Below are 12,523 nucleotides of genomic sequence, written 5' to 3'. Positions count from 1 at the left end.
GTATCATATAATACCCTGTTTCACCAAAAATAAGACAGGGTCTTATACAATCTTGGGTCCAAAAGTTACTTACTTTTTTACATGTATAGCTGCCTGAACACTACTTAAATTGACTTTTTTATGAACTGTAACTAGGGCTTACTTTTGGAGCAGGGCTTTGGAGTTGAGCACCCTCAAAAAACCTGAAAAATCATGCTAGGGCTTATTTTTGGGGTAGGTCTTATTTTCAGGGAAAACAGGGTAGTATAGTTTAGTAAAACTATACTATATACTACAATAGTTATTTCCAGTTATAACCAGAAAGTTATTAAACTATAATTCATTTTATTTACTGTATTTCAGTTGTTACACTATAATAGCTATAGTTGTCTCTATATAGATTATTTTATAGGCTTTATCTCACTTGAGGGAAGTCCCTTGTCTGCACAATACAAACATAGTAGAGGATTGCCCCAGATATAAAGTAACATCTTGGCCTGTGGAAGTCAACTGCTGATTTGAGTGGAGCCAAGTTTCTGTTTCATTTGCAGAATCTGTGTCAGGATCCCTGCACAGGGAGGTGAGCAGCTGTGGGTACATAACAGACTGCTCTGTGCCTCAGCCCTTCACATGAAGCTCTAATCAGGTTTTGAAAAGAAAGAAAGAAAAATAAAGCGAACAAAAAAACTTCATTATTAGGCAGCTGAAGGATCCACAAAAATTACAGTTAACAGGCTTGTGTCCGTTTACTGAGCTCAATCCCCTGGGAAGCTCACGACCAGCAGTAACTGAGCTGAAGCAGCAGACGAGAGCTGTGAGGAGAACGGCTGCCCGGCCAGCCTGCCCTGCGTGTAATCGGCTTTTCTTGTTAATGTCTGAAATCCCCTGTAAGTCAGGACAATGGCAGGATGTAGCGGCAAAATGGAATTGAAGTGCTCTGCAGCCCCCTTTAACCGATCACCTAATTGCGCTGTCTGGAGCGCCCGTTGCCTTTGGCTGCCAGCAATGCTGCTGTGGGGAAAGGGCCCTCGTGAGTTTAACCAGAACCTGTGATCCAGATGGTAAGAAACTTTAATGAGCAAGAAGTCAGACTTGCAGACACTTCAGGCGTTTTTCATAGTAATGCATAGATACAATCACCTCCCCACCCTTGGGCCACATGTCCTCACAAGCATCCCTCTTGTCTGGCACATCTCTGCTACACGTTGCCACCACATCCTGACCCCAGCATCCCCCCTGTGACCCACCGCAGCACTCCCCCAGCCCCACCACCTTCAGGCGTGGAAGCGGTGACGTGCTCCCCTCACTGCCCCGTCACACAGCACTGTTCCCCTGTGTGCCCCAGCCTGCACACAGCTGCCAGGCTCCGCTGCACCAGTCACGGTGACATTAAACACCCATGGAGTGCTGGCAACGTTTCACCCTTTCCAGCCTCGTGCCCAATATTACCAGTCAGAAACACCTTGCTGCACCAGTTTCTGTCACATTCAGTCCATACCTCCAGTCGCTGTGGGGACCTGCATTTTTCTGGTTTATAGCAAGGGCCAGAACGTGTAGCAGAAAAGGTTTGCAGGGTGTGAGTGCAGGAGTGCACTCGGAATGGGAATGGGAATAGCAGTGGGAAGGGAGGGGAAGGAAGCAAGAATGTGGGAAGGGAAGGAAAAGAGGGACAGGACTAGAAATGTGTGGACCTTGGACGGGTTTGGCCTCATATTGCACTTTCCCTATACCTGGTGTCAGTTAACAAAGCTTTTTTTTTTTCTACACTCTTAACTCTAAAGAGTTAAAACTGAAACATTTTTAATATGATCTATTTTTATTCTCATTGATGTTTTTTTTCTACAGACTTCAGCTTAGCCAATAAAATTAAGCGAGCCCAGTTTACATCCAGAGCTCATTGTTGGATGCTAAAGAACTTTGAAAAAATTTTTGTTTACCTCCGAGCAGTTTCTTCTGAAACATGGGAAAAAATTAACTCCCCTATATGTACCAGTTTCTTTTAACAAAACTGGAACAATCGACCAAGTTCCCCTTAAATCCTAGAAGCCAAAGGCTCCATCGCTCCTCATAGCTGAGGGAAAGCTGAGTCTAAGCCACCCTTCTCCCGCCTCTTGGCCTGGTCCTGGTGGAAAAACAACTGCTCGGGACAAGCCAGAGCAGCGCGGGGAGCTGGAGCGATGCCCGGGAGCGCGGCGTGCCGCGTCCTGCGGAGCCGAGCCCAGCCTGCCCTGGCCGGGCTCCAGCGCAGCGGGGAGAGACACCCCGGGAGGGCCTGGCCTGGGACCCCCAAAGAATTTCAGGGAGATTTAAACTAAGTTGTGATTTTGCCCTGGCTTTCTTGAGCTCTTCAATGTTATCTGCTCTAAAGACAAGAAAGCAGGCGTGGAGTAAGTACAGAAAGAGAAGGAGTGGTCAGAAAAGCGAGGTGATTTCTGCAAAGTATTCAGCCATATGCTGTTTTACCACATCACACGTTTTACCAAATTAAGTGCCCGCTTTCAAGCATTACTGGGATCAGCTCAACTTTGGCTGCAGTGTCTTGAAATTTTCACATAGCTCTTTTAAAATAAGCAGTAATTGCCTAAAGTCAGTGCTACAGAGACATCAGCTACCACCCTAAGCGAATGGCTTTTTTTTGCATCTTTTTCTTAAGGATAAGATGCTTTTCCCCATTTTGTACTCAAACAAGTACACCAGAGCTTATTTGTTTATTTGATAATTATGCATTTATTACCCAGTCTTTCCCAGCAAGCTGAGTCATTTCTCTTGCACACACAAGTAATTAACCATTTTTGGCCCGATCACCCTTTCCCGAGTGACACGTTCCCTGTTCTTCTGTTTACTGCCATTCGTGCTGTCCTTGCTTGCAAGAAAACTGTAGGCTTGGAGAGACGAAAGGTTTAACGAAACGTGACTCAAGACACAGATTGGACGTATCAGTGTACATGCTCAAGTATTTGAACAACAGGGCTAGCTTCACACCTAAGTCCATGGCTGAAAGCAGGCCTGTGACGTCTGTTTTCCGTGCGGTTGTGCAGTGGTTTCCGTGCCCTGGTGCACAGCGCGGGGAGCAAAGCGTTTAAATCCCGCCGAGCCGCCGAGTGCGCTGGGCAAGCGCCAAGAGCCTTGGAGGAGAATGTCAAGTGAAAGGGAAAGAAAATCCAACAAGAACTTGAGTGAGAAGGAAACAGCGAGGGGAGACACAGAAATACTGGGAAAGTGAAGGAGGATCCAAGCTACAGAGCGAAAATTAGAGATAACTCTCCTCATCTCTTTGGCATTTCTCACTCCAAAGGCAACTGCGGCTCCATTTTGCAGAGGGGGAAGCCAGCGCTGGGCGGCCAGCAGGCCGGGGCTGCCGGGGGGCACAGCCCGAGGCGGGGAAGGGCGGCCCGGGGGAGCCGCGGCGGCGCCGCCGTGTGCAGCTGCCGAGGCGAGGGAGGCGGCGCTGCCCGGGCTGCGGGAGGGCCGGGCGGGGAGGGGCTCCGTGTGGCGGTCAGTGCGGGGTCCCCGTGGGGAGATCCCCGTGTGTGGGCCGGCGTGTGCGGGGCGGTGAGGGGCTCCGTGCGACGGTCGCTGTGCGAGGGTCCCTGCGCGACTGTCGCTGTGTTACGGTCCCTGTGCCACTGCCGCTGTGTTACAGTCCCTGTGCCGCTGTCGCTGTGTTAGAGTCCCTGTGACACAGTCCCTGTGTGACTGTCGCTGTGCCACTGTCCCTGTGTTACAGTCCCTGTGCCGCGGTCCCTGTGCCGCTGCCGCTGCGCGCGGCCGGCGCTGCCGGTCCCTGAGGGGCGGTGACCGGGGGGCGGGGCCGGGCCGCAGAGGGGGGCGCAGACGCGTGCGGGGCGGGGCTCCCGGCGGCCTCGGCAAAGCGGGCGGGGCGAGGCCAACCTCAGCCGCCGCCGCCGCTGCTGCTGCCGGCGGCTTTGCCTTTTCCTCGCTTCACCGGCGCCAGGTAGGCGCCGCTGCGGGCACCGGCAGCCCCAGCCTCGCGTGCGTGCGGTGCCCCCCTCCCCGCCGCCTCCTGTGAGGGAGAGTCTCCCCTTCCCCGGGCCGCGCTGGGGCGGGCGGGGTCTCCCGTTTCCCTCAGGGTTCAGGCCGCGTTTCCCCCGCCCTTCCTCCGAGCTGGAGGGGGGTGGCAAACGGCTCGGCGCCCGCCCGTTCCGGCCGTTACCGCGCCGCCAGCCGCCCCTCCACCCCCGTTCAGCCGTCGCTCGCTGACCGGCGGCAGCTGCCGCCGCCGCTGCCCGCCGGGAGGGCCGGTCGCGGCGGGCAGGGCCGCGTTAGAGGCGGAGGAGCCCTCGGGGCCGCTGTGTCTCGGTTCGCATCCTCCAGCGGGCGGGGGGAGATCGGCTTCTTTAGCCCGAGGAAGGCAGCGGGGCGTGAGGGCATCGCGCTGCAGAGCGGGCTGGAGCGGCTGGGTCAAGTGCTGACCTCTGTTTAGGGCCCGGAGTTACGTGGATCGGCGCTGCTGAGGCTGGAAGGAGGGAGACAAATCTCTGAACTGATAAGTGCGCTCTAGTGCCTGCGCTCGCTGCACTTGCTGAGCTCTAGTGCAAAGGTAACGTACCGTGATCGATGTCGTGCGCTGGTGCTGGGTGGTGCCGAGCCTGTCTTGATTGCCCCCCCTGGTTGTCACCTCCAGGCAGCTGGTGTCAGTGAACTTCTTTTCTGGGGAAAGTCTCTCTAAACAGACAGGAGTTTATTGTAAAAGAGTTCGGCGGTTGCTTGTAATTTTACTGCAAAATACGGTATTTCAGTGTTGTGCTCATTTTGAGATTGGTAGGGCTGTGTTCCTGATGCGATCACGTTTGGTTGCTCTTCGGTAACCACGGGGGTAGGAGTGTCTGAAATATGAAACTGTTTAGAGGCAGCGCCTGTTTTCTGACAGTCTCAAGAAGTGTTATGGCCGCTGGAAAGAAAACGCGTTTGGTTTGTCTTATTTTATGTTTATTTATTTTAAAAAGGTATTGTTTATAATACGCTAAAGGAAAGGGAAATCTTAGCTAGCAAATTGCAGGTTCCATGTTTCTGCAGTACTTGCGATCCCCTTATCCCACTATCTGGTTTTCGGTTTAACATTGCACAAAAAGGATGTGAAATCTCTGCTATTTTTTAAAAAACGTATCTTAGTGCTTTGCAACTGACTATTACAGGCTGATGCTTCTGTTGAATTTCCAAGTCAATGTCTGATTCTCCCTCTCACCTCTGGAGGTGTATTACTATTTGCTGATTTTTGTAATAATATTATGAAAGTGCATTGCAGGCTTTTTTGCTCAAGTGGTGTGTACGGAGGGCTTTGACCTGCTTAGTAGGTTTTTCACGTTGATGTATTAGTGTATATATCCTTAAATCAGTGCTACTTGTCTGGCGTGTGACTTGGTGATTGTAGTTGTGGACATTTTGGGTATTCAGGTGTAGGAGTTTATAAAGAGTAAGGTGTTGGGCTGGGTGTAATTTTGTAAGACAGTGATAAGGAGGCTGTTTTATTGGGCCAGTGGAGCGTTTTAGGAAGGCGAGATGTTAAGTAAAATATGGCTTTTGTTATCTGCCAGTGAGCTCGTAGTTAAAGTAAACACGCCTGACATGCCCGTGGGCGTTTGATGGGCGCGGGCCGCTCCGCACGGACACGCGTGGGTTAAACCCGTGGGCCGGCCGAGGCGGCCCCGGCCAGTCAATTCAAACTGTGAGTGACAAGGGACGCTCCGGGAGGCTGGGTCGGATGGCTCGGCTCCCGCGGGCTTTGTCGGGGCCGGGAAGCCATTTTGGGAGCCTGCGGTGTGGCATGGAACAGCATGGCATGGAACAGCATGGCACGGAACAGCATGGCCCGGCCGCCGGGGAGCGCGCCCTGAGCCCCGGCCCCGCGGAGCCCCCGGGCGCTGCTGCCCCGGGCCGGGCACCGGCCGCGCCCCCGCCAGGCCGGGGGGTGACCCGGGCGAGCCGCCGGGGAGCTTTGGAACTCCCCGGCTCTGTAGAGTCTGATGGGGGAGACCTTGAGCAAAGCGCTGAATGCCTCTAAATGCCGAGGCCTGGTGAGGCTTGTGCGCTGCAGTCTTTGTATGTGTTTAACTGGGAGATGATCTGGAGGTTCTTAGCTTATAAAATGACTCAGTGTGTAGCCATGAAGTGCTTCAGGTCCTGTGTGTAAACAATGAACAGCCGTGTTTATTGTTTCTCTGCGACGGAATGTATAGCTGGTTTCTATCACCCTTTCTTTTCAACACCATTTGAACGGATACTGAATGTGAACATGCAATATTACTGCTTTGTGAAGAACCTCTTTTTTTGTTACTAATGTTACAGTTTGACACCCGTGTTTGAGGATCTTTGCCAATACTCAATGGTAACATATAGTTTAAAATGTGAATTTTATTACTTGGGATTTTTGTGTTTGTTTGCTTTTGTGTTTTTGTTTTAAATGAATACTAATGTTTTAAGAATGTGTGTTTTAATAAATGTTGATTTAGCTTGGAGCTCTTTGCTCTTCAGCCTGTTCAAACTAACAGTTAATTTGGTATGCAGAAGCATTCGTCATGGAGTATATTTACTTAAGAATTTGACCCTTTTTTCACCAAAACGTGATTTTATTGGTTATTCTGAATAATAGTAGTAAATAAAAATTGAAATTCTGAGTAAAAAATGGCTTGCTCTCAGGAACTGATAGGGTTGCATGCTCCAGTTTCATTGTTATTAATAATTTGCCCAAAAGTCTATTTTGCTTTTGTAGCATTAGTGTGTTAAATCATAATGACACAAGTTTTTATTTAATAGTTAAGGATAGAACAAGTTCTACTTGTAGTAGTGCTAACATCTCTAAAACTTTAAATGCATAATTTTTTTACCTCTTGTAATGTAAAAACTAAGACATGGTTTCTTGGAAATGTTCTCATTCTGTAACAGACTTCCCAGTGAATATTTTTACTCTGCCTGGGTCCCATTTGTGAAATGCCAATTTACCACTTGTCACAAAGGGTGTTTGTGAGGAAATGCCTAGATAGACTTCCACAAATATACTATGTAGATACAAGATACAAGTGGGGGTTCATCCTTGTCAGGTGCTTGTAGTGTATATACAATGTGTATTTGGTGCTGGCCCCCTCCTCATGATGCTTCTGTGCCTAAAGGCCACTATCAACATCTCTTCACCTTTCAAGAAAGCCAGGAAGTTTGCTGCAGCAGAACCAGGGTTTGGGGCTGGCCGATACCGAAAGTGATTTTCAGATAAACGTGTTGATAAGGTAGTGGTGCAGCCTCTTCTCACTCAGTGCTTCATAGTCCACGTACTCTGGGGACAGCCAATGGTCTTTGTGTAAAGGTATCTTCTGCTGCACTGATTACAGGAGGCCCTTTGCTTCCTTATGTTCTGGCCAAGTCAGAATCTGCCCTTCTACTGCACTGGTTTAGTGTAACGCTAATTCAGTTGAATTGCAAGGGAGAGATGACACTTGAGATGATTGTTGTTGTCTCCTTCCCCCAAAATAAGGCAAATAATCCCACTGTCTCCTGTCTGCTTGCATTCTAGCTGAAATGTTTGCTTCTCTTTAATTGCCTTTAGGTTGCTTTATAAATGTATTCTTATTACTTTTTAAATGTAACAACATCCTTAGGTCCTTCACTGTACATCCCTTAGTACTTAGAAATAGATGTTTATGGGCTTCTGATGAAGGAAAAAAGGCTACTCCAAGTTTGGGTCCAGTAATGCTTGTAATAAAGCTGATCCTAAAAACCTACATGAATGTGAGTCCAGACAGATCCGTGATACCTAAATCAGAAATCTTTTGGGTGCCCAGAAGTGTTTAAACTGGAACTAAGTACTATGTCTACCTATCAGGACCTCTGCCAAGTTTTGTGGTTTTTACATTTCCAAAATATTTTATTAGCATATCTATTTCTGTTTGAGTTGCATATGAAAGTTTCATAAACAAGAATTAATACGTGAAAGGTGGAGTGCTGTTAAACACGAGTGAACAAATTAGAGGGAGTTTCTGTCTTCCGCCCACCACAGGTCTATTCTGGAGTTAAAACTTATGCTGTAATAAGCATGTAGAATATTTCTCAATAAATTGAGTTGATAATTTGTTTTGTGGGGTTTATTTTGAAGAAATGGACAATTAAAATTAAGCTGTTGAACTACTATCCAGGTTTTAAAAAAATCCAGTTTCATAGTAAATTTTAAATGCCCGTTTTTGAAAATTGTGATTATTTCTGAAGATTATTTTCAAGTTCTATCTAACTCAGTTAGGTTTGCTTTGTTGCTTTGAAAAATTGAGTAAAGGCTTTTCCCTTTGAGTCTGAATTAATTTTAGAGTATCAGACAAACAGTGAATCAAACCCAACCCCTAAATTTTCTCTAGCTGTGTGGTGTTTAGGTGGCAAACACGTTATCTTTACTATGAAAACTAGCTATTAATAGACCTACACATAAATACCCTCAAGGCTTTTCAGTTAGCAGTGCCATCGTCAAGTACATATTTTATCCAATACTAACTTAACAATATCTTTCAAATCAAATACGAAGTATGATGGGAATTCTACCATTTGAATTCTTCAGAAATCAAGTAAAGAGAGAACTGGTGGGGAAAGGAAAAAGAACAGGAAAGAAGCTGAGCCCATATGTTATTTTTCAAAGTCTGCCCTGCCCATATGGGTAGCAGAGAGGGAGGCAGGAGTTGTGGGAGAAGATATTGCTGGGTGTCAAAAGCACGATACCAGCTAAGGAGTTGCCAGTTAAAAACTAGGTTTATTGACAAAATGATGTGTGCTAAGCAGTCAAGATCAGCTCCAGTGGAAACTAAACTAAGGTTTCCCTAGCTTCTGGTTTCAAAATATTTCTGTTGAGATGGATCAATTTAAACAGCTCAATCTTAATCATAGTTTTTCATTTCAATAGGCGTATGTCTGAAAAAATCTATTTTGCTGTTGTTTAAAACAAGCACTACCAGATGTTATCAACATACAGTGAATTTTGAGATGTGGTATTTTCACTTTCGTTGCTGGGGAATCATTACTCTCTGGTTCCCATTTCCTGTGTTCTAAAATAAGCGCCTATTTGTTGTTAAAATATGGCAGCAGTTGTGTATTCTAGCAGTATTTGCTGCTTATTCTAGCAAAAGAATTAGACTGCTTCGCTAAAACTTCCACACTACTGATTTGAGCTTCCTCTAAACAAGAAACAAACTTCGTATACAAGCCAGTGAAGGCCTTATGGCTCTGGAACAAATGAAATAAGTGTAGAGAAGTATCACTTAATGGAAATGCTTTCTCTACAATATTTTTAAAAAGATGTGTAAATAGGAGAAGTAAGACTTTATTTTTCATAGCCCCACAAATGCATGGGAGATGTTTACATTCAGAAAGGTGCCATGTTTAGGCCTCTTAAGTTTTGATTTTTAAAAACAAGAAGGAAACTCTGTCTTCAGTAGTAATGGAAATATCCTCCTGCCTTATTGACGTAAGGATTTGGAGGCTGCAGGTGCTCTAAGAGCATTTTAATGTTACATGTAGAGATTTCTTTTTGAGCTGCTGTTACCTGCACCTGTGACTTTGTGCTTTTTGTCTCTATTTCTTACGTATCTGTAGCTACACAAATTAAAACTCTTATTCCAACATAGCAAAGTGCATCCCCCAAATGAGATGCTTGTTGATGTTTTGATTGTAAGAATTAAAGTGTAGCTAGGGTTATTTTTGCCTTAGTTTAGGCATGTCATTGCAGTTGTGTGGCGTATCTCTTACTGCTGCTGAAACAGGAGCTGTAGATAATCTGAAAATAGCCAGGATTCTGCATTGCTAACCATGCAAATCCAAGATAGTCAAATCCCTATTTGTTAACCACAAATAAGCTACTATCAAAGAATCTTCTATAGAAAAGCAAAACTTTCCATGTGGCTGATAAAACTGAGAAGGGCTCAAGGTTTTTTTTGCAAATATTTTGAACTTGAAAGTCAAATAATACGTAATATCACAGGTAATCAATCACCTGTGCAGCTCTGCAAGCTTCTTGATATGACAGCATCAGTTTTTCTTTTCTTCCTAAAGCTATAATACCTTTCAAAGACCCAATGGAAAGTTTTACAAGTGTTGGTTGGGTGTGTTTGGTGTTTTGTTTGGGTTTTTTTGGAAGTGGATGGCATTATGGAAAATGTGCCTAATTCTAGTCATGTGAGTCATTTTGCAGTCAGCTTTTCTGTTTAGCATTTTTTATGATAGGAATAAATTAACCAATACCAAACATTACAATTTTATGTCAAATGAAGGAAACTCCCTTGCTGCTTAGCAGATGATGTTCAAAGGTTTTAAAATGATTTGACTATATGTAAAAACACTCTCAAATTTCATCATGTTATGCTTTTTTGGTGCACAGGACAGCCTATGCTTTGCTTAATGAGCTTTCAAAGCAAAACTCATTGTGAGGAGATCTTGGAAAGAACGGCTATATAGTTTTTTTAAATTGTTATGCTTAGCCTTTGGGGGTGCTAGTGTAACTTAGTTCCTGTGGAAGTGTTGTAGTGCAGTTGTGATAAGAGCTTGGCTCGTATAACAGTAATGTTCCTGAGAACTCGGAAGTTGCTGAAAATAGAGTATCATAAAGAAAATTGCAGTCAGAAATACCCTGAGCTTCATGCAGTAATGATAAGGGATATCTAGCGCTGGCAGCAGTACTGCCAAAATACTGAGAGCTCCATATTTTGTTAACAGTAGCTGTTTTTCTTTCAGTACTTCATAACACAGGCTGAACAATGCAAAGGCTCTGACATTGACTTTACATAATTATAAGTCATTGCATTACTCTATTTTCACCTTTTACAGTATGATTTGAAACAGTCAACATGGACTTTTCACGTCTACACACGTACACTCCTCCCCAATGTCTGCCAGAGAACACTGGCTATACATATGCACTCAGGTGAGAACTCTTTTCTTCTTGTAGAGAAACGATATGTTCTCTGAATGTTGTTAATTCTGGAGAGTTTAGCTTTTCATGGTAAGTAGCTGAGTTCTTTGAAGAAGCATGCTTAATCTAGTCTGTTTTGAAAATAACTGCCATGTCCTAAATGGAGAAGGAATACACTTTGAACTAACAGGACAATGACTAAGATAATGACTCAGTGTTTGTTAGTTGCTATGAATAACTAGTCTCCACCTAGTTACAATTGCTGTTGTATTTCTATCATACATCATCAAAATTCTTAGATGTTTTCTGGTATGTCTTTTGTATGTGTTTTCTTTTGCGACTTGGCACCATTTTCACTTTAAAACACTGACTGATATGTACTCATTGCCACTAGTGTGGAATTTGGCAAAACTGCTTGTTGTGTGACTTGATTCTAATGAACTTTTCTTGTGTCTTTTTTATGAAACTGACCATTATTAGATTGTTTTTTCTTAAATCACTTCAGTTTTCTAAAAATAACTTTATAGTATGTTTGCTAGTTTTTGTTTTATGTATTCAAAAGAAATGTGATGTCTGAGTTTTTTTTAATATTAATGGAGCAGATCATGGCTGTTGCTTTATTCTATCTGGCTTTTCCTGTTGTTGAGTTAGCAGATGTATTTTGAAGCAAGTACACATCAAATGAGCCTGAGTTATTGGTTTAGCTAGTTTTAAGTCTAAAAAAAAATATTGTTAGGATGCAATATGAGATTGCTTTTCTATTCTATGCCTGTAAATCATTATTATGTACTTAATGTGTATTAAAATATAATATTTAGATTGGAGAATACTTGTCAGTAAAACAGAAGTTGGCAAAACTAGAAGAGATCACTAACTTAATATTCTTTTGTGTGCTCAAACTGCAGTGTCATCAGTTTTTGTTGGGAGTCTTTGGGTTTTTTAGCTGTGCTCTGATGTTGGTAGTGTTGCATAAATGGAATGTGTTTTATGTTGCAGCAGTTAAATTGCAGCTCTTCCTGAATGTTTAGAAAAACATTGGTAAAATGTCGATTAAATATAAGTGGGTTTACTAATTTCAAAAGAGGCATGCTGGACAATGAAAGATGATGTATGTGCTTTATATCAGTCAGCAGATTCACTATTATATTACTAAGTGTTTTTAGATAGCTGTATGTTACAAATGTACCTTAGAGATTGGCTGAAATATTTTAACTCTTACAGAGGATAACTTTCCTTACTGTGAGCAATGAAAGTAGACTTTCATTCTACAGGTTGTTTAGACAGTGATTTTTTTTGCGTGTGTGTGTGTGTCTCCTTGAGCATATCTGTCTTAAAATAAGCTGTGAAATTGTAATCTAATTTGATTTCTTTTCCTTAGCTGTTATATTTGTCTGAAATGCTACTAGTATGTTCTACTGTACAATCTTCTCCACAGCAACTAAGAGGGAATAAGTAGGTCTTAGTATTAACTTAAGAAATGACGATTCATTTTTTGTTTGTTTTCCTATTATGTGTATTTCCAAGACTATTAGCAAAGTAAAGTTCAAGGGCTTGCTTAAGCTAATCTGGGGTTAAAACTCTTTTGAGCTGGGTTTTTCTTCTTGCTGACTATTTTCTCAGATAAGAGTTTTGTTTCTCACTGAAGCAAAC

General features: G+C 44.1%; 1 protein-coding gene across 8 annotated transcripts in view; it reads left to right on the top strand.

Annotated features, from left to right (window-relative positions):
- The window catches only part of SUN1 (Sad1 and UNC84 domain containing 1), a 35,788-nt gene that overhangs the window by 625 nt on the left and 22,640 nt on the right, over positions 1-12,523 (top strand). For 2 of the 8 annotated variants that reach the window (XM_065645279.1, XM_065645272.1), the window contains exons 1-3: positions 3,847-3,934; positions 4,424-4,540; positions 10,789-10,885. In XM_065645279.1, the coding sequence (XP_065501351.1) occupies positions 10,809-10,885 (77 nt within the window). In that variant the 5' untranslated portion in view covers positions 3,847-3,934; positions 4,424-4,540; positions 10,789-10,808. Of the gene's footprint in view, positions 1-3,846; positions 3,935-4,168; positions 4,541-4,849; positions 4,912-5,994; positions 6,015-6,178; positions 6,326-10,788; positions 10,886-12,523 lie in introns of those variants that run through there. The other 6 variants (XM_065645280.1, XM_065645273.1, XM_065645275.1 and 3 more) reach the window with 6 other exon arrangements.

Source organism: Caloenas nicobarica, chromosome 14, assembly GCF_036013445.1.
Source record: "Caloenas nicobarica isolate bCalNic1 chromosome 14, bCalNic1.hap1, whole genome shotgun sequence".
In the NCBI taxonomy this organism is placed as follows: Eukaryota; Metazoa; Chordata; class Aves; order Columbiformes; family Columbidae; genus Caloenas; species Caloenas nicobarica.
This window is presented reverse-complemented; position numbering and strand designations above follow the sequence as displayed.